This window comes from Leptodactylus fuscus, chromosome 5, assembly GCF_031893055.1.
Source record: "Leptodactylus fuscus isolate aLepFus1 chromosome 5, aLepFus1.hap2, whole genome shotgun sequence".
Taxonomy (NCBI): domain Eukaryota; kingdom Metazoa; phylum Chordata; class Amphibia; order Anura; family Leptodactylidae; genus Leptodactylus; species Leptodactylus fuscus.
The window spans coordinates 101,887,973-101,910,867 of NC_134269.1; the positions used below are offsets into that span (position 1 = coordinate 101,887,973).

At 40.2% G+C, this 22,895-nt stretch overlaps 1 protein-coding gene across 1 annotated transcript in view; it reads right to left on the reverse strand.

Moving 5' to 3' along the window:
• LOC142203310 (uncharacterized) overlaps nt 1-22,895 on the reverse strand; it is a 37,263-nt gene that overhangs the window by 1,703 nt on the left and 12,665 nt on the right. The window contains exons 8-18 of the mRNA XM_075273916.1: nt 22,656-22,841; nt 21,631-21,733; nt 16,012-16,153; nt 11,015-11,198; nt 10,772-10,871; nt 10,449-10,567; nt 7,935-7,972; nt 6,091-6,203; nt 4,861-5,009; nt 2,528-2,622; nt 1,145-1,223 (exon numbers count right to left, since the gene is read on the reverse strand). Of these exons, the coding sequence (XP_075130017.1) occupies nt 1,145-1,223; nt 2,528-2,622; nt 4,861-5,009; nt 6,091-6,203; nt 7,935-7,972; nt 10,449-10,567; nt 10,772-10,871; nt 11,015-11,198; nt 16,012-16,153; nt 21,631-21,733; nt 22,656-22,841 (1,308 nt within the window). The remainder of the gene's footprint in view (nt 1-1,144; nt 1,224-2,527; nt 2,623-4,860; nt 5,010-6,090; nt 6,204-7,934; nt 7,973-10,448; nt 10,568-10,771; nt 10,872-11,014; nt 11,199-16,011; nt 16,154-21,630; nt 21,734-22,655; nt 22,842-22,895) is intronic.

The window sequence follows — 22,895 nt, forward strand, 5'->3', positions numbered from 1 at the left end:
TTGGCAGATTCCAGGCACCAAAAATTACAGCAGTGGATGGGGAGTGCATGCAGCCTGCATCTATTCAAGTAATAGCAGCAGTACTGCAGTATTATCCACTGTATAGCTGTGGCTCTGGTAAATTGCATCTCAAGTCTAGACACATTTCCTGTCCAGAGCTGTAAACTCCAGTACCCGGAGGTTGCCGAAACCGCTGATCTGTGCAGGATCTGGGTGTTGGACCCTCACAGATCATATCACATCCTTATTGCCCCTCCTTAGGTCAGTGTGAAATATCATTTTGGGGCTAGAAAATCCCCTTAAATAATTCCCATTCCATTTGAAGTCACTCTTGGCTTTGAGAAAAAGAAAATCCTGTTGTCTCAGAATACATGAACGGAATTACATCTGTATAGGTTTAAACAGAGACAAGTTACTTTGTGAAAAAAAGCAGGGCAAAATAAGCATTACTTTATATACTGGAAAAGGAAAACCAAAACCCATAACCAGCACATTATAGGTCACCAAAATAAAGAGATAAAAGGATAAAGAGACCGTGTAAAGCTAAGGCCCCACGTTGCAGAAACACAGCTTTTTTGGTTGCATATTTTGCTGCAGTTTTTTGCACCAAAGCCAGGAGTGGATTGAGCAGAAGGTAGAAGTATAAGAACTTCCTATATATTTCCTAGGCTGATTAAGAAGACTATTTATTCTCCGAAACGCGTCAGAATTTCTTGGCATTATATGGAGGCTCAAAAGGACCTTGTGAGTTGTTTTTTTTAAACTTATGTAAATGTTGACTTGACATATTAAAAGTTATGTTTTAATGGAGTATCCATATGCTGGATTTCCTTTTGCTGTCTTCATTCTGCTTCCAAGCCGAGGAGGCAACGGTCATAATCTGCAAGGACTATGATGTTTTTCATATTCTGAAGGATACAGATAGTGGGCTGTGTCCCTTTCCCCCTTTTTTTCCCCCACCTTTCCATTGACTAATTATATATTTCCTATTCCTTTTGTTAGCATTCTTTGCTTTGGCTCAAAAAACTGCAGCATAATCTGCAACAACAAAAAAAGCTGGGTTTTTTCAACGTGGGGCCTCAGCCTAAATGTTATGCAGTGCACTACAAGGATGGTAGAAAGAAGTGAAAATGGTGTCACTTACATAAAACACAGAGAACAGCACCAGAATAGGAATCTGTAGCATGCACACCTGCACTGCAATGCAACTCCCAATTTCTATGCTGGAAAATAAAACCAAATATTAAAGTAATGTTGTCAAAATAATTAAATTAGAGATAAGAATTGTAGAAAGATTCAGAATTTATTCTACACACAAGCCAGTATATGAGATGTTCTGAAGTAAGAGATGTTGCATTTAACCTGCAGATTTTGAAAGGTTTCCTTTCGTCTGCGGTTTTATGTATTAGATAGCTATATAAATAACTCTCCCTTTACTCACCCCCACAATATATTGCCTCTTACTGGTGCCCACAATATGTAGTCCCTTTTTAAGCCCCCACACAATATAATGCCCTCTTCTTTTTTGCCCTCACACAGTATACTGCCCCCTTTCTTGGCCTCCACATACTGATATGTTAGAATTTTCCAAACGTTTTGCAGCTTGGCTGATCCTGAACCTTTTGAAGTTAGTCACCAACAAAGCACTATTACAATACTATGGGGTTTGAGAATACCCCAGAGTACAAGTGGAGGCCCAGAGGAGGGGAGTAAAAATAAAAGTTATACTCTCCTTGCCTTGTGGCATCCAGTGGTCCTCAGGCAATCTCTTTCGACCTCTAGCTGATGTCATCTGCCCTGTGGGCTCTGCTAAGGCCTGTAATTGCCTGTCATGTAGGTCAAACCCTAATCACAGGCCTCAGAAGTGACCTGGGGGCATTTGACTTTAGTCAGAGGCTGGAAGTGGCCTGAAGAGGATGACTGGAGACTAGAGATGAGCAAGTACTGTTCGGATCAGCCAATCCGAACAGGACGCTCCATAGAAATGAATGGATGCACCTGGTACTTCCACTTTGACGGAGGCCGGCCGCTTAACCCCCCGCGTGCCGGCTACATCCATTCATTTCTATGCAAGCGTGCTGTTCGGATCGGCTGATCCGAACAGTACTCGCTCATCTCTACTGGAGACCACTAAATGCCGATGAGATAGGGGTATAACTTTATTGCTCACCTCTCCTGGTGCATGAGTTCGGCATCCAGGGCATGGACTCTAAAGAATACTGAAACATCCTCTGGAAGATAAAACTGAGACCTGACTGGACTGGTTGTGGTATACGAATGCCACAATCTTGGAACCAATCTCCCTCTACTTTCATAGTGTGGCAGCAAAGAGTTGAGGCCGGTCATCATACGGATTCTGCTACACAAGCAGGGTGTAATAGCAGTGCAGCAATCTAACAATATACTGCCATACAAAAATATACAGTACAATCAATTGAGCGATCAAACCAAATCATTTTAAAAAAATATTCCCAATACATATTTAGCAAGATACATAATTGCTTCATATAATCATTAATTTACCAACCTTAGACTCAAGTTGTTAAGAAGAGCGAACTGGATTCCATTCACAAGCTCTGGAAGTTCTGGGATCAGGGCGAGGACAGTGACACCAATAAAATACTGCCAATAAATTAAAAATACTGAAGAATTTACACCAGATCAAAGCCAAATTATACATTAAACAAAACAAAAAACACACACACACACACACACACACACACACACGACAAAAACATACACCTTCAAGAGTATGTTAATAGAACTGCATAAGGTTGCTTTTGAGTCAGAGTCTACATTGTCTATTTTGGTATCCCCTGCTAAAAATTTGAGAAGGCAGAAGGGACCTTCTGTTTATTTTTAATTTATTTAGACATCGCAGTAAATGAATTGGATACAAATTGTTTGATATGGGTCAGTCTTTAGCACAATTTAATATCTGTTATATTGTAAATTTTAGTTCGTGGTTAAGCTTTATTTACTGAAAGAATCCCAAGAAACAGCTGTAATGTGTCTTGCAGTCAATATGGGAACTTGTTTCAAGTAGTATTCCTACACACCATATCTTTGTCCAACTTTAAAATCCAAACATTTTTGCAAATATAAACGTTAAAAGCCAACTTTAAATTGTTAAAGATCCTCACTAAGCATTTTAGTGATGACAGTCTGTTGTCTTGATTGGTTGCCAATAGATAGGGCCATGAATACAGGAACTTTCTATACGCTTAAACCCACACAATTTCTTTATTGCGGTCAGATTAGCTTCTAATGTATGCACAGTCTCTGCCTGATAAACTGGAAATAAAAAAATCTATATAATTTTGAGAGATTCTAATATCTGACAGACTAGGATGTATCCATTGGCAACCAATTAGGTTGGAAGGAAGGGAGTTACCACTAAACTGGTTCAAGAAAATCTTTAAAAGTTTAATATTTTTGAAAATATAATTTGCTAAAAAGATTTAAGTTTAAAATTGTCTATAAATTTAAACTTGGTTATGTTCATGGGAAACCCCCTTTAACCCTTTCCCACTCTGCACTGTACCATTTCCATCGCGCTGAACATTACTTCCAGGTCTTGGCTGAGAACTGGGACTAGCTGCCCCATTAACCCCAGGTTGGAGATTCGCTTTGATCGTACCGAGATATATATACACACACACTGCTTATACATTCCCTTCCTTCCACAACCAGATTTGTTCTAATGACTTGGCAAGTTTTGGTGTTTTTTTGTCTTCACATTGTGCAAGCTATATTTTTTTTCTGTCAATGTAGCCATATGAGAGCTGTTTTTTTTGGCGACAAGAGCAAAAGGTACAGTTATGCATTTTCATAAAAATAAAAAAAATTAATAAAGTGTGTGAAATAAATAAAAATCAAAGCCCCAAAAAAGCCTCTTTTCCTACATCAAATAAATTATATAAATGTTAAAAAAAATTTTTTATATATATGTTATATACCCCAACGAGCACAGGTTTCACCTGCATAAAAATTAAACCGTCGGCCAACTCTTTCAACTGAAAAATAAAAATATGTCACGCATCTCAGAAGATGGAAATGGAAAAAGAATTGATGTCCCCCCCCCAAAAAAAAAAACAAACAAAAACAAAACCCAAAACACACTGTAAATGAGGTATCGCTGTAATCCCCACCCACAGAATAAATGTCACGTTACTTATACTGTATGCTGCACGGAAAACTATTTCAAAGGTAAAAACGCAGTGCCAGAATTTTTTCTTTGTCTTTTGCTCCTTCTGGTGACATAGCTATATGAGGGTAATGACACCATTTTTGAGTGCCTATAACTTGTAGAATATGGTTACATGAAATGTTAAATGTTTATTCTATCAAAAAGGAAAAAAAAAAATACATGTAAGTGAAGAAATCATTTTTTTTTCTCTTTGATGGCCAAATTCAGATAAATTTAGTGAAAAGTCCAGGGGGTTGAAAATGGTGAAATCACCTACAGATGAATTCTTTAAGGGATCGAGTTTCCAAAATGGGGTAATATGGCAAATGTTAATTACTAAAGAATTGTGTGATATGACTGTTTTTATCATAATAAACAAAATTGATAATTATTAACTTTTCAGTATTTTTTTTTTTTTTTTTTAGAGACACATACAAAAAGTATAAAAATTACCAAAATTTACCACCAACTTAAAATACAATGTGTCATGAAAAAAAACAAAACAAACAAAAAAAAAACACCAAACAAGCAATCTTGGAATCACCTGCATAGGTAAATATATTATGCAGCTATTATCACAAAGTAAAAGATGTCATTTGAAAAATGAGGTCTGAGCATTATAAGGCCCAAACTACTCTTTGCCCTTAAGGGGTTAATCTTGCCCTGCTTACCTGTGACACAGTTGCTTCTTTAAGAATGGGGCTAATATGTTCAGTAGCCAGATCTGCACAAGCAGACATTAATAATGTAGAGCCAATGAGAATGACTACAGCCCTCCATCTGGACCAATGGACCACAGCGCTGTGATGATGTCCAGGTACTAGAAAGTAGAAACAGAGCTGGTACATGTAAACAAGACAAATTCCGTAACACGTAAACGCATCATTATACAGACATCTAAATTTTTAATACGGTTTATTTTAATTCTTATGACAAGAATATAATGTGTTATTTAACATGAAAATATTAAAATAGAAATCTGGTTTCGGAAGAATCAGAAGGGGACAGGAGGTGGAATTTTGTGGGGAAATGAGCATGTTTAGTCACACTAAATGATAGATTTTACAATTTGTACTTTTGATATTTTTTTTTCTTCTGTCTGAGACCCCATGGATGTGCACTTTTGATAAAATTGTATATTACATCAGCCACTACCTGTTGTAATAATTCAATAGGTAGGGGCAGATTATTTAAAAGAAAAAAAAAAAAATCCTGTCCCATCAGTTTGTGCTAGGTTGCCTCATGGCCCTGCATGTTCATAATGAACAGTTCTCAGCCCAAGGGCTAATGGACGTGTATGGCCACCCCATGTATTATTGGGGGCTCCAAAAGTCAACTTCCAGTGACCAGTAAGTGACAGCATATCCCAGCACAGGGAGAAAAACTCTTTAAATATTATAAACTTCATTTAAGAGATCTAGAGATCTTATACAACATTAATACTACTAGAGCTATACCAGTGCAGCCACCTCCATGGTAGATTTTCTCCAGTTTAAATAGGTTATGCCATAAAAACTATTTATTTTTATAACTACCAGATCGGTGGAGGCCAAACCACTGAAACCCCCACTAATCCCAAGAATGTTCAGCTCTCTCTTGCTGTACATTCAGTCTCACCATAGCCAGAGATTGTAGGAGTGTTGCTTGCCAGATGGACAAAACTGCACTCCAATTCACTTCTATAGAAGCACTGATGTAGCAGAGTGCATTACAAATACGCAGCACGGAGGGAAATACAGAAGTCAGAATCCCCCTTCTTCATCAGATATCTATAAATATCTTTTTGTGGCCTAACCTCTATAAGGAGTCCCCGTACAAAAATGAACTTTTTGCTCAGAGTAGTTGCCTGTAGTATAACATACTACAACATGTTTAGTTTAAATTGATCTTGGGAATCTTACCATGACAGTCACTGATGTGAATATCATAAATATGGGAATGCGTCTTCAGGGTGAAAATGAGTCCTATGACATAGGCAGCAGGCAGAAGAATGGACACAGTATATACTAAAGGCCTAAACAAGAGAATAATCACACAGGTTTACTGGTAAAAAGTATTAACACAATGACATTTTGTGTACTACTTGTTACTATTGGAAAGTTTGATAACTATAAAGATACAGTGAACTTAACTGGTGCCTTCATACACTTTGTGGGATGGACCTAATAGATATGAATGCGGAACACAATGGCTTATGAAATATACTTAGATGGAAAACAGAACTACTGGAGGAAATCATATTTGATGTGTATCCAGATAGGGACAGGAAGAAAGTATAGCGACATGGGTGGGGTAGAAACAGAGTGTCATCTGCTGGCACCTAATGCATTATGTGCATTGCAAAATGTACAATTCAAAAGGATTATGTGTAATATCATGGAAAACAATCTTCAATCTTTGTTTTTGCAGAAATGAGATTCCAGCTCAGATTCAACTCTAAAAACTTTGTAATATGTGTAGAGGAAATATGATGTAGGTTAAATTATTTAGTAGTTTAAATTTAGTAAAACACTTAAAGGGAGTTGCTCAGCAAGAAAAATGGTAGACTAGTGACAGTACATTGTAGGGCGACTTCTATACTTTCCAAAGATGCCTTTTGTTATTCTGCATTATCAGTGTGTTATTCTGATGCTGAAAAGGGTTTTAGTGGCATTTCTTCTTATATTCTTCTTCTAATATTTTCTAGTATACAAAGGGTTAATACTCTACTGACATCACACTTCTATATTTTGGGAACATGGGTGTGGTTAGAGTACACCATTTTAGAAATCTCCTTACATAGCAACAAGATGGAAGGTAACACCCCCTCTCATGAATATAAATGAGTGAGAAATACACATGTCTGGGCCTTTGGGAGGACCAGGGTGGGTGGTCCTGAAAGGTGATCATTCATGGATACGTTGTGACCAGCCCAAGTCCATCATCCAGATGACAAGCATGAACCAAGCTGTAACTCTACAAGATATCCAGATAAAGAAACACAACTTCTCTGAAGATGTAAGCTATTGAGACATTGACTGATATTTCTGTTATTCTGGACATTTTCCCTGTTCCTGTGTTTTCCTTCAAGATGTTAATAAACCCCTACACTGATTTCAGAAGCTCACTCTTCCCATCATGATAAGGCCGCACAACACGTGGTCACAAGTTTCACCCAAATAGTGAATATTTTACATAGATAACCACCCTTAAGTGCCACCCAACCCACCTTCCCCCACTGCTTGTTAGAATTGTTGTACATTTCAGCAACATCCGTTCAGCCGTGTCTAACATAGAAGCTGCTCAGACACTCACACAACACAAGCCTGTATTCTAAATCAGCAGATGTAGCAGAGCCAAGGCCGCACGCTAGCAGTTTGAGTGCGTAACACAGGGGCATGTGGTCTTCAGACTGTGCTGGGGGGGCAGGGAGGGGCAAACTGTCAAATTTCACGGATGTAGCCGAGCTGAGGCAGCACGGTACCACAGCTTGCTCTGCCTGCTTCGCATATGCATAGCTGTAGCAAAGCCGACATACAGATGCTGCCGATCACCGCCAACCACATTTGGCTAATTATTAGCGGCTCATCGCCAACAACAACCCGCAGATGAAGTCGCAGGCAGAAGCTAGTACAGAATAAGAAAGGCATTTTGGAAAGAGTTTAATGTTTAAAGGTGTGTCATCCTTTCTACAAAGTTACATAAACGCTCAATGCCATAACACTGAACCCCAATGCCAAGCTTTCACATAAGAATAAGTACTTACTTAATGTCATTATAGAAGACTGTGCTGTTCTGTCCCATCTAGAATGAGAGAATTCAGAGTGATGCTAGTATAACAATAACATTACTACAAGTAAAAAACACTCATACAATGAGATGAGAATGCCAGTTTAAAGGCTTATGTCTTATCACTCTCCCTTGTGCCCAAAGAGGAATTTGCTAAATACTTTGTTCAGCTAATTTTGCCTCCTCCTTTAGGGTTCTGTCCCAAGTCATTTTCATTTCTTATAGCTCATTGTCAAATGTTGCAACAAATGCAATACATCAGTGGTGTTCATACTTGCACAGTATCCTCAGCTTACTTCTTTCTGCATACAGCAGTTCTCCACCTGTGGTACGCACAGAGTTGTAGCTAGCAGGGAAAAGGAGGGGGGGGGGGTAGAGGGCAGAGGGGACAGGAGCGAGGCGATGCTGTGGCCCTGCACCCACCCCGGTGTTTGTATGCCGGGTCTGTAACTATGATATTGCCAGAATGACCCGAGTATAAGCAGAGGTGGACTTTTTCAGCACAAAAACGGTGCTGAAAAACTCGGCTTATACTCGTGTATATTACCGATATGTTTATGGTCGGTTCTTTATAGTTTTATATGCACTTGAGAAAGGGCTACCCGCCCGAAACACGTCGTGCTTGAGTATCAAACTTTTTGAAGAACACTTGTCCGATTGATGGTTTGTGCGCACGTCACCCCATTCCTCCGCTACCTGATTGGTCTCAGACCCTGAGGGACTTTTGTCTATTGTTGATTGCGAGCCTTGGCTGACGCAAGGGGAATAGCTGCTGCCACCACATTTGCATTTTTATGTGTATTTGTATGTATCACAACACGTCAAGGTAAGAGGCCTTAGTTTGGTCTAACTACCACCTGATCGCTTGGATTACTACACCATATTGGCGCTCTGTGTCTTTTTCTTTTGTATTTTTCATATTAGTACAGGCTGTAATAACATTGCACAGTCACTATAAAACAGATCGTGTGATGTAAATAGTGAACATTAATTGTTCAAAAGTGCCAAATGTAGAGAGCTTTACATTTCAGTACAAGCCCTGTAAAGCCCTATTCACACGACTGTACTTTGTGGATCCGCAATTGTGGATCCACAGAGTTTTAAGGTTAAATTGATGTGTTAGCACTCGGTCACCGGCCTAGAATAAACTTTCCAAAGGCTACATTAAGACAGACTCCCTTTAAGTTTGTAATTTCTACTTTGGGGTTACTCTGTTGGGATGTTTTTTCACTATGGAGTATTTGACTTGAAAGAGTTGAGAAACACAGCTATGGAATATGGCTGGGTTCATGGAAATATGCATTTTAGCTCCAATCTCGTGAACGTCTGTTTTACACTTCTCCTGGCTACTGTTACTTCACAGGATAGGTCATCAATAACATGATCATTGTGCCAATGGCATGACTTCAATATTTACAATGGCTGTCATCCCCTTCAGAGCAGCAACTTCAAATGGCTGATCAGCAACATTCTCAGGTGTTGAACTCCCATGAGCTCTTATTGAAGAGTATATTTTAAAGGATTGATCAGCAGTAGTAAACAAATTGGATACAGTATTAAAACGCAAACCTATTAGAAAAGGACTGAACTATACCACTACACTACCAAAAATTATGGAGCGCTCTCAAGAACACCTTTGTATATCACTTACTTTTGCATTTTGGAATAATTACTACTATAGTTTCTATAGTATTTATGTTTTATGATGGAGCTTTGGAAAACTGAAAATAAAAAAAATTCTAGTTAAACTTATATGGTCACTAACTTTTTAGCTTAGTCTCTTTTCATATAGCATGTGATTTCGGACCAAGGCGTTATGTACTTTCATTAAAAATATGGCTGCTTGATGCCTGAAAAACTTCTAAAACGTTCATATTCCAATGTTCCTGGATCTACTATATTATGGTAATTTGGGCTTTTCTCGGGTATGTATGTGTTTTTTTGGTATTTGAAATGTATAGTTATTCCTGGCAGAATGACAGATTGAGATCAGTAATGGATAGGGGAGAGTGCAGACTGATCCTCATTGTGCACACCGACAGCCTCATACAGAAATGTAACTTTTTTTTTTTTTTTTTTTTTTAATTCAGCCATAATTTGCTTATTACCAGCAGAAAAACTGATAGGACATCATATATGAGGACTTTTACAGTCAGAACAGACTGCCTAGCAAGACCCTTAACATATTTAACTTTTCATGAAAACTCAGGTACCCTTAAATTTTTTTTTTCCCGGGATTTATAAAAAACAGTAATCAAAAGTAGGGAACGAGAGGTTTGGAGTCTGCTCAGATGGAGAGACATGGGTCCACACAGAAGTAACACAAATTTAAAAACGAATACAGAAAATGAAAAAGGTCTTAAAAACCTCAAACCGTAAACAAAAAGATATGGAACAGACCAAACAAATACCCCAAAAAGCCAAGTCTAACGTAAAGAAAGACCTGCTGCTACAGTTTCTAATTCAACGACCATGTATGCACTCCACTTACCAACTCAGTGTGGCAATTCTGACAGACGTATTGAAAGGTTCCATTTTGTCCAAAATTCACACACTCTCCGCAAATCATTTTCCCATATACTTTGGAGAAAAGAGTGGGTGCAAACACACCTGGAATATCATGAAACACATGCAAGTCTTCATATACAATTGGTAAAATAAACCCATAATTTGCTTACAATACTATTAGAATGTATGTAGATATGTTGGTGATTTGTAGAATTAATCATGTGGGATATGCAATTATGGAAAGTTGATAGAGACGTTCTGTAAACTACCATAAACCTCTTACCGCTGGGAACACAGGATTCTCACCTCCAACAGAAATAAACAGTAAAGCAGAGCCCACACCAGCCGAACGACTATTGAATCTTTGCTCCTGATGTTTTATTCCTCCAATCACCATGCACAATCCCTAAAGCAATCACAGCACCTTTAAGAATTCTTACTTGAGTTATTTATTGCATACTTTTGGGTCTAAATATATCTTATCAAACTTTTAAAATATTTTAAAGAAGAAAAAAATCACGTCATGAATTTTTATTACAATGGACTCACAGGAACGAAGAGGACGCACCCCAGCAATGTGCCAGTCAGGGCAGACTTCACCACTTCCTCATAACACTTGTCTTCCTCCCTTGCCCCCTTAATCAGTGCAGTGATGTAGAAGGTCAGTTCAATTATGGAGCCAAATGTAGCATTCACCACTGCTCCCAATGCAAAGTTACTTTGAGCCGAGATACTACAGTGTTCCACAATATGGAAGAAGAGAAATAGAAATAATGTGACAAAAATTCAAGACTATTTTACTATTGTGATAAATATGAACCATACAAAAACAACTATAATTGATGCTAGGCTGGAAGCATGCAAGACTGTACCTTTAAATTAATACATATAGCTACACCATTTATAAAAAAACAAAACAAAAAACAAAAACCAGAACATAGTTAAGTCCCTAAATAATCACGACCACACACAGACTATTGTGTCTAGTTTTGGGCTCCAATGTACAAGGAGGACATAACTGAACTAGAGAAAGTGCAGACAAGGTCAACCATGATAAATAGGGGGAAAAAAAACCCAAAAAAACGGTGGATTGGAGTACAGAGACAGATTAATAAATGTGGCGTTATTCAGATTAAGGAAACAATGGGGAGCTCTAATAATACACAAATACATGATGGGACACTACAAAGACCTTTTTACACCTAGCCCTGTGTGATTGAGAAAAAAGAGAACATCTTCTATGCCTAGAAGAAGGAAATTTAGCAACAACATATAGAACGCACGGCAACAGGACATTGTGATGTTGATTTCATTGTACAAATTCAAAAAAAAAAAAAAAAAAACTAGATTCTTTTCTTTAGTGGAAAAATATTACTAGCGACAAGTTTGTCAAGACAAGTTCAGCACCAACCCTAGTTATAGGTTCGACCTAATGTGCCTGTGTCTTTATCCAACCTCAAGTACTAGGTTACTATTCTTGTTTTTGCCAGGTTAGCTTCTTCTATGGCAGCCATTATTTAGACCTATTCCTAGAAAGGTATGTAGCGCCCCACAGAGTGGGTCACTACAAATGTCATCTTATGTGATCTATACTGTGTACTGTGAAGGTATAGTGAGATCCAGTCAACCTGTTAGCATACACAAAGTTCCACAGCCATTATCTCTTTAAGAAAAGGGGTGGAGCTACAGACTGGAAGAGGGTCTCTCTCTTTTTCAGTTCCAGTTCAGAGGGTGCAGGAGTGTGTAGGAGAGAGGAGCAGGTGTGTTGAGGTGCAGGGTATGCTGCAGCCTCATGGTGTGATAGAACAGCACAGGAGGCCGGAGACCTGCAGAGGTGAGATGAGACCTCACAGGCACGGAGCTGCAGTTATAGGACCATCAATTCCTAACTAGTGTGAGAAACACTTAGAAAATTGAGAGATTCACTGGACTGAGGCCTAGTGAATGCAGGATTCCTGGAGGCTCAGTAACATACAGAGTTGGGGTGAGTGTATCCAGCATCCCAAAGAACTCGCGTTACATGCTGTCCAGAAGGGGGATCTACCCAGTTGTAATTAACCTCTGAGCTCCTGGAACCCAGGACCAGAGGAAATCTATTAGAGAGTTTGAGCAGCAGTGGAAGGCTGAATCATACTAGTGGTAAAAAGAAAGACTGGCATCTCACTATACTGGAGCAAGGTGAATCCTCCTGTAACATCTGTTATCTCCTGCTGACTACAGAAGTAAACTGTAAGTGTTTGGTTAACCCCTGTCTGGACTGTATTCTTTCATCGATCCTCTGTTACTCCTCCTGGAAATCATCCCTTCCTCACCTATATCATCTGGCCCTGGGACCTGCCCTGGTTGGGGAGGGTTTAACATCTGGCACTGCGTCACCACCTATTCCCAGAGGCCCTATCTACAGTGCCCGGCTTCACCTCAAGCCAAAACCCCAACTGGCGTCACGACAAACTTTTATTTTTCTTTATTTTTCTTTAATCCATTTTTGCTTAAAACTCCCCTTTTTCAAGGCGCTGCCGCCCCCGGTGTCGGGCCTGCTCGCACCGTGAATCTACATAGGCCGAGCTGGGGCGACTCACCTTTTTGGCGTCACGAACAGGATAGCGAAAGTGCGCAAAACTTTTATTTTTGTTCAAAAGACTGTTGCATTTTTCAAAATTTTCCCTGCTTTCCACAATAGCAATGAACAGCAATTGCATGATTCAAGTTACACTGAACTGCAGGGTTGGTTTCTCTTCCTTGCAAGCCACACTGAGTGCAGAACATGTGACATGCCTGTGCAAGGAGCAGTGAAAGATACAGATTGCATCATCCTCAATTGCAGTCTACCCCTGACAACTGTAGGAGTCTCTGTAGCAGCCAGACCAGCATCCCCTGCAGTGATAAGTGATCCATCCATCCGTCCCTCCGGATCAACGCTTCACAGTATCAAGTCCGGTGAGTGTGGCCTTGCTGGGGTTAACAAGGGGGGGGTGATGTATCAAGCAATTGGATCCTCATCTCCAGGCCCCTCTGATTCCCCCATAGACTCTAACCGTGGTCACAACCAAGTAACTATGGCACCTATATTACCGCTAACAATGCCGTACATTCCAGGTGCATCCTGGCTGCCCCAGTATACAGGCGAGTCCCATAGCCTCAGAGACTTTAAAGAAAAGCTGAGTAGCCTGTTTGACCTATACCCTATGACAGAGGAGCAAAAGGTTGGAATATTAATAAGTCAACTTGGTGGTGCAGCACAAAGGGAAGTTAAATCCTGGCCATTGAGTGATAAAAGAACTGTAAAGGACATTTTTACCAAACTCAGGATCACCTTTGACACCCGCACCACATCAGAGATAAAGATGCGGTTTTTCAGCTGTAAGCAAAAACCGCAGGACACTGTGAGAGATTTTGCCCTTAATCTGCAAGAAGCCTTATGGGCTATTAAACAAGTAGATCCAGAAAGTATTCAGGATGAGGACAGGATGCTAAAAGAACAGTTTGTAGAAGGCCTATTGTCAGAATCTGGTAAGGCCCAACTGCGCATGATGGCGCTGCAGAATCCTGATATGAGCTTTATTGAATTCAAGGACGGATCCATCCGTATCCTGAGGGAACCTGTCTATCCATGTGGACAGATGGAGGAGCAACTCTCCATACGTTACAGGGACAATCAGTAAAGGCATACTAACCCAATATGTTTACAGATAGTTGTGTTGTATTTGTATATGTTCAATTCAGTTTATGCAACGTTAAAGGTTTAATTTAAGTGCTGGCTCCCTAACGGATTGCACTAATAGGTGAGTCAGAAATATGAACTGTGCATTAATACTTACTCTCCTGAGCATGGCGCTACCAAGAGAGAATGGACTAAAGGAACTGAGCCAGTGTTTAACATGTTTAGTTTTTCAGGGTTCCTACCACAATAACTTTCTTGTGGTATTGAAACTTTTAAAACTTGCATTTGCCTACCAACCTCTTCAAGTGCATGGAATGCAATTTATGCAGGTGCACCAACGCTCTTGGGGGTTGGGGGATGTTTCAAATATGGCGGCCTGTCGGATAGGAGCCATCAAAACAGCCTGTGCAGTGAAGAATTTTGAATGTTCCAAAATACTCCGCAGCTGCACTCGGAGTTAAGGAGGTGGACTAAGCGGTTTGGGGCTGTAATCCGCAAGGAAAGCAACCGTGAATGTTGCTGGGTTGTAAGGAATACACAACCAGAGACTGTTACAGAAATTGTGTTTCCTTGAACATTTTTGTGACAGTTTAAAATGGTCTTAAATAAGTTGCACTTTTCTCCTTAGGGAATTTACTTACATATGAAGTTTACACTTGTATGTAATGTCCTTCAAACACTATGATGTTCATGTTACCGTCTACTAACCCTCTTCTTAGTCCACCGGAAGGGTAGCCCGGGACGTGCTACTTTTAACAAGGGGGGAATGTAGCGCCCCACAGAGTGGGTCACTACAAATGTCATCTTATGTGATCTATACTGTGTACTGTGAAGGTATAGTGAGATCCAGTCAACCTGTTAGCATACACAAAGTTCCACAGCCATTATCTCTTTAAGAAAAGGGGTGGAGCTACAGACTGGAAGAGGGTCTCTCTCTTTTTCAGTTCCAGTTCAGAGGGTGCAGGAGTGTGTAGGAGAGAGGAGCAGGTGTGTTGAGGTGCAGGGTATGCTGCAGCCTCATGGTGTGATAGAACAGCACAGGAGGCCGGAGACCTGCAGAGGTGAGATGAGACCTCACAGGCACGGAGCTGCAGTTATAGGACCATCAATTCCTAACTAGTGTGAGAAACACTTAGAAAATTGAGAGATTCACTGGACTGAGGCCTAGTGAATGCAGGATTCCTGGAGGCTCAGTAACATACAGAGTTGGGGTGAGTGTATCCAGCATCCCAAAGAACTCGCGTTACATGCTGTCCAGAAGGGGGATCTACCCAGTTGTAATTAACCTCTGAGCTCCTGGAACCCAGGACCAGAGGAAATCTATTAGAGAGTTTGAGCAGCAGTGGAAGGCTGAATCATACTAGTGGTAAAAAGAAAGACTGGCATCTCACTATACTGGAGCAAGGTGAATCCTCCTGTAACATCTGTTATCTCCTGCTGACTACAGAAGTAAACTGTAAGTGTTTGGTTAACCCCTGTCTGGACTGTATTCTTTCATCGATCCTCTGTTACTCCTCCTGGAAATCATCCCTTCCTCACCTATATCATCTGGCCCTGGGACCTGCCCTGGTTGGGGAGGGTTTAACATCTGGCACTGCGTCACCACCTATTCCCAGAGGCCCTATCTACAGTGCCCGGCTTCACCTCAAGCCAAAACCCCAACTGGCGTCACGACAAACTTTTATTTTTCTTTAATCCATTTTTGCTTAAAACTCCCCTTTTTCAAGGCGCTGCCGCCCCCGGTGTCGGGCCTGCTCGCACCGTGAATCTACATAGGCCGAGCTGGGGCGACTCAGGTACAGCAATCAGATAGCAGCAAATTAACTGAACTGTAATGAAAGCTTGAGGTAGTCTATAACCCACCTCCTGTCAATGTCTCACTTACCTTGCTATAGCCATTCCAATGTAGTATGATAATGGAATGATAGAGATCAAAGAAAGTGTGAATTTCACAGGTGAACTTGTGTAATGGTTGTGTTCATCAGCATAGCCAAGAACCAGAGACACTATCACCAATACCATGAAATCTACAAAAGACAGTTAAGGTGCTTTACTGCTAAGGGGGTGGGGGAAAAAAACAAACAAAAAAACAAAAAACACGACTTTCCCCACTATGCCACTCACCATATGGGAAAAATATTTTTATAAAGTTTGTGTGTTATATGTATTCTAGGGAAAGGGGAGGGGGATGGGGATTTGAACTTTTAGTTTTTTATATTTTTGAAAACTTTTTTTTTTTTTTTTTTTTTTTTTTTTTTACTATTTTATTAGCCCCCTTCCCCCAGGGGGCTTGAACCTGCAATAGTTTGCAAGTCCCATGGGACATTCACTACATAGATTAGCCTCAATAGTAATATTCTTAAGACAAGCTTGGGTGCCTTCATAAGGCTCTCAGCTGTCTTTGGAACAGGTCGTGCCCCCACAATGGCTCCCATATAATATAATGGCTTAGTGACCTCCCAACTTTCAAATAACAAAAAGAGGAATAAAATGTGCCATGCATGCTGCAGTAAATTTAGTCCTACCTGCTTCCACTTTGACTCAACCTGTCCTCTGGGTTTTTTTTGTAATGGTTTGTGTATATTATGTCACACACACACACACACACACACACATATTTATATTTTTTTATTAGTGTATGTATATCACATACAGCATTGTCAGAAAGCCACTTTTTTCTGTAAACAGGCACCTTCATGCCATTTTGATTTAAAGTGAATGTTTTATTAAAATGCAAATACATGTATATAGTTGGTAAAAGTGGAAACCAAACAAATTCTATACACCAAACCTCCTATAAATAAAAGTTCAACATGTGCAGAGTTCATACATCACTAACGCCTACACACGCTTGCACATGTCTTCAGAAAATCACCAGAACTGGAAGGAACAAAAATCTACTTTGAAGCTGGAAATGCTAAAGTATCATCCTATAAAATGTAGGGATTATATATTGTAGATAGCAAGTGGACCCTTTAAACCCTATATATTATTATTGGTTTTTTTTAAATTAAACAACCTGAACATTACATATAAAATATGTCTCAATGGGTTATTAATAGCCGCATCCACCTTCATGCAACTTTGTGACAAATAATTTTGAAAAAAATGCAGTAAAGTGAGTTTGTGAGTTTGGATGTTTGTGGGTTTGTGCGTTTGGATGTTTGTTCCTCAATCACGCAAAACTCGCTCCACCGATTTGGCTGAAATTTTCCACAAACATAGTCACTACACTCGATTGCGCAATAGGCTACTTTTCGTCACAATAGCGCACATACGTTTTTCCCAGGACCCCCACAAAACCCAAACTCACATCACTATTTCTGCAATCTCACACACTTTGGACCATAGCAAGCCACAAAATTCATATTACCCTCTACAGCAGAGGTCAGCAACCCCTGGCACACATGCCAAGAGTGGCACTCCTGCCATATTTCACTGGCACACCAGCAGCACAGGACCTGCAAGAGTTAAATGAAGTCCCTTAAGTGCTCTGCTAGAGCTCAAGCATAAGGACACTCCCCTTTGAGAGGGGTGCAGGAAACCCAGGGAGTGGAGCTTAATTGCTCAGGTCTGTGCCTGCCTGCTATAGGGGTCTGCATCCTGCCAACATTCCCCAAGGAGGAGAGGAAGCTGCTAGCAAAGCGACACTGAAAAACACACAGGTACATAGGATTACTGTTCTCATTAATGTCAGGCATTTGGGGTTATTAGTTTAGTGTTAGTAACTCCATGTGCCTCACATTAATAGGAATAAACCCCATCATGTCCCTCACATTAACCCCTGTGTGCCTCACATTATTAGGAATACACTATGTGCAGTTTATACCAACACCGTATAGCAGCTGAAATACAAATTACATTCAACACAAAAGTCTCAGGTGCTCTCAGAATTACAGCAAAAACAAGATAGTTACATTTCATATCCCATACCTTATACACAGTACAAAAACCTTACCCGCGCCTGTATTTACCCACTTCTACAATCACCGCAGACGAAGTCGCGGGTACCAGCTAATATATATATATTATATATACACACACATATACATACACACACACACACACACACACACACACACGAGGGGGTACCCAAAAGTTCCCAGAAAAGTTGTTTGAAGCGTGTATTTTTTTTAAAAAATTTTTTTCAATCTCCTTCAAAGTACTCTCCTTTAGTGGCAATACACTTGTCAAATATCGTCTCCCATCGTTCAAAACATTTTTTTAAACTCATCTACTTTGATGTTTGCAAGCGCCTCCGTCGTTTTCCTCTTCACTTCCTCCACGTCAGCGAAACGCTTCCCCTTGAGGTTCCTCTTCATTCGTGGGAATAATTTTAAAAAAAAAAAAAAAAAGTCACTGGGAGCCATATCGGGTGAATAGGGTGGGTGGGGCAAGACAGCCATGCCATTTTTTGCCATTAAAGTGGTCACCGAGATGGCGGTGTGGACTGGGGCATTGTCGTGGTGGAAAAACCAATCACCAGACTGCCGGATTTCAGGCCTTTTTTCGCCACACACTGTTGCGCAACCTCTTGAGAACCCCCAAGTAGAAAACCTGGTTGACGGTCTGACATGTTGGAACAAATTCCGAGTGCACAATCCCTTTTGCGTCGAAAAAACAAATGACCATTGTCTTCACATTGGACTTCACTTGATGAGCCTTTTTGGCACAGGGCGCAGATGGAGTCTTCCAGTGGCTTGATAGTTGTTTGGTTTTGGCGTCATAAGCATAGCACCAAGACTCATCTCCCGTAATAATTTTCGAAAAAAAAATTCTGGGTCGGTTTTGGCATGTTCTTTCATGACACGACATGTTTCGATGCGATGCTCTGTCTGTTGATCAGTCAAGAGCTGCGGCAAAAACTTTGCAGCGAACTGTGACATGCCCAAAACCTCTGATAAAATGCACTGAATCGAGCTCCAACTCACTCCAGACAACTCTTCGAGTTCCTCAATGGTTCGTCGTCAATCTTCACACACGAGCTTGTTGATTTTTTGGACACTTACGTCCGTTCGGGAAGTTGACGGACGTCCAGAACGCGGTTGATTATCAATTGACTTTTCACCATTATTAAAGTGGGTGAACCACGAGTAAACTTGAGCTTGACACATAGCGTCATCCTTGTAAGCGGTCTTCAACATTTGAATGGTTTCCGATTCTTTTTTTCCCCGAGCAGAAAGCAAAACTTCACAGCCGTGCGCTGCTCATAAAACTTCTCCATGAAGAAAAACGACGGCTGGACAAAACAGCTCTTGCAAGAAAATTCACTGCGGGTAAACGAAACCTTCCGCATCAACGCCGCTTGGCACACTGACTGAGAAGGCGTGGTTGAACAAATAGTTAGCTGCAGAATCACGTACTACGAAAACCGCGTACGCAGCAGCCTCATTCTGGAAACTTTTGGGTCCCCCCTCGTGTGTGTGTGTATAAAATATATATATATATATATATATATATATATATATATATATATATATATATATAGATATAGATATAGATATATATGAGTCAGGGTCTGGGGTTGCTAGGTGGGGTGGCATAGACACACAAGCCCAGTTTCTCTAGTCCAAAACAAAAGGTAGAGTTATTTTCACTCAAAAATATAGTGCAGCAACAAAAGGAAACAATACACAAATACCTGCCCGGTTTGGCTCTAACTAAATATAGAATAGGTTACCTCACCTAGAATAACAGAAATCAAAAGCCAGTAGAATCATTCAGGACACAGCTCCAAAAATATGATCTCTCTCTTGGCTCTCCAGCCAAGTTCTGCTGCTGGAGCTGACTTCTTAAAGGGGTTGTCCCATAACAAGGATCCTATCTATACTGCTAGTTTATGTAGATATAAGACTTTTCCTAAATACATTGCTTTATCAAAACTGCTTTGTTTGGCCGCTATCTTAATTTAATCACTTCATTGTTGATGTGGGGTTCACAATAGCACCCGGACTCCGTTCTGAGTTTTCCGTCTTCTGCATGCAGAAGATGGAAAGCTGTCAGACCTGGTCCGGCCGTGAGCACCGGTGAGCGTTTTATGCTCTCAGCCGCAAAACCGGGGTTTTTTTTTTTTTTTTTTTTAAACCAGACACAGAGTACTGCATGTCCAATTTTGTGTCTGGTTTAAAAAAAAACAAAAAAAACAAAACGGTTTCGCGGTGGAGAGCATAAAACGCTCACCAGCGCTCACGGACGGATACCTTTCAAACCCATTCAAATGAAAGGGTTTGAAAGAGTCCTGCAGCTTGTCGTCTCCTGCTCTGTTTTGTGCAGGAAATGGAAACCTATATGAAAGGAGACCGGGCGCAGATGTGAACGAGCCCTGACACTGGCCCTTGGGATTATCTGCTCATTTGTCAAGTGACGTAGCTGCCTGCTTCTGCCTGCTCTTAGGGGGGGGAGGGAGGGGCTGACAAGCAATGGAACTCCTCATATAGGGGCGGGCGGAGGTGAGAGCTCTGGGCTTACTGTGCTTCAGCTTTTCCACTTATCAGCCAATTTAATTGAATTTGGCAGATAAGGGCTGAGATAAGGAGTCCGTTACCTCTGTATGTAATGCAAGCGTACTCAAAGTCAGCTCTGCTACATCAGTTTCCACATCAGCGTCATATTGTGGATCATAGCAGAGCAAGTGAAACCCCGCCCACCAACATGCGAGAAATCCAGGAAGTGCAGAGAGTACAGAGCCTTCAAGCTGCAGAACAAGAGTTATGAGAATACCCCTTTAAGCTCCCTTGATGAGCAGATTCTCAGCAGCTGAGCCGCTGCCGGAACATCCCCAAAGGGTGGACTGGAGGGGGGGTGGAATGACAGGTCCCACTGCCAACCTACCTGCCATTCCTAAAAATCCAGCCCAGTAACCACAACTTTGAAATAACCCTCAGCAGACAATAGTTATCTGCTGAGAAACATTCTTTCTGAAGTTGTCTCATCTCACCCACCTTAGTAGTCTGGGTGATATGTACACCCCCTCCGTTACCTGACCAGCCATCGGATAATAATTAATAGATAATAATAATGTTATGGGGGGGTTGGATGATTTCTTAATGTGGCAATTTAGGTTTGGTTTGTCCATCTAAAAACTGAAAAAAAACTCCAGTTACCAGAGGTTCAAAATTTCCAGAGACCCTTGGCAGTGAAAGGGTTAAACAGAATTATGACTGTTCACATGGCAAAAAATTTAATGTTTCAACACCACTTCTGCAGGGTCGGTAGAATAATTAGCCTTATTTATAGGACTAAAACTATGCCAATGCGCTAATAAAACAACGACTCCATTACAGACTTACTGATATCAATTGCAGCTTAGTGTCTTTTTTTTTTTTTTTTTTTTTTTTTAACATGGAAGACGTTGCAAAAAAAAAAAAAAAAAACATTTTAAAAAAAAAATTAATCACTGTTTAAAAAAACAAACAAAAAAAAACACTGGAAACATAACCCAAGACTGACCTCATGTGAAAAATTAAAAAATTAAATCTTGAAGTTTTCACAGAGCAAAGGATACTAACAGCAAACACATTGAGTCCATCCACAGTGTACTTGTAGTAATAGACATTAACAGCATAATAGCAGCAGAGAACAACTTCTTTATTGCAGGAGTCATCCACCTAGCAAGTAGAGTAAAAAAAAATGGTTACAAAAGAAACATACTGGGTTATTGACGTGTGGATTAGGAAACGTGAAAACGTATACAGGGAAACCTCCCTTGCAAAAACACTTTCATGATTTAAGGAAAGATGAACTAAAGGTTCTTTATTAAACACATGATGGAGGATACATTTCCAGAATAAAAAAAAAAAAAAAAAAAAATTTATACAACCCCTTTAAATGATAGAAATCATCTGAGGCAAGGACTAGACAGCAAGTTACTATTGAAACAAAAACAGTTTTGTAACAGTTTTAGGAATTTGTGTATATGAGTCAGGTAATATTTCCCATGTATAACAGATGTACGCCCAAATGGGTTTTTCTGTTGAGGTGTAGGTGCCCCAGTCCAGCACTGATTCAGTTATATATCACTGTTGATTATATTAAAGGAGCTCTATCATTGGGAAAAGTCATTTTTAACTAAGCACATACTTGCATAGCCTTTAGAAAGTCTATTCCATACATACCTTTTGTATGTTAATCATATCAATAGTTTTTGAATGAGACCATTTTTTTTTTTATTGTTATGCTAATTAGCCTCCAGCATGCATTCCAGAATGAGTACAGCACAGGCTGCTGCTGACTCATCTCCCTGCTCTTATACACAGCAGAGAGAAACAGTGCTCGCTGAGAATTTCCTGTGCTCACTGGAACCCAATTAGAATATCAATAAAACCGGGCTCATTCAAAAACTACTCAGGCGATTTACATACAAAAGGCATGTGTGAAATAGCCTTTCTAAATGTGCTTAGTTAAAAATGACTTTTCCCAATGATAGGGCCCCCCTTTAAGAACGTTTTAAAAGGCGCGAAAAAAAAAAAAAAAAAAAAAAAAAAACACACAAAACACATGTATAATTTTAGTCTTTAGGGCATCTCGCACCTTGTTCTCCCAGTGGATATGAATATGCTCTGGAGGCATTAACAGCACAGAGGATAAAACCCTGGCATTCATCTTGAAGACTGGGATGAAAAAGACCAAGATCCAGGATATGAAACAAGCTAGTCCATGGACTACTGCCAGCGCAGGATATCCCCCAAACAACCAAATGTAAGTGCTTACACGCTTCTGGGGAAATAAAATATAATAAAAAAAAATTTTCATACAATATTACAAATTCTA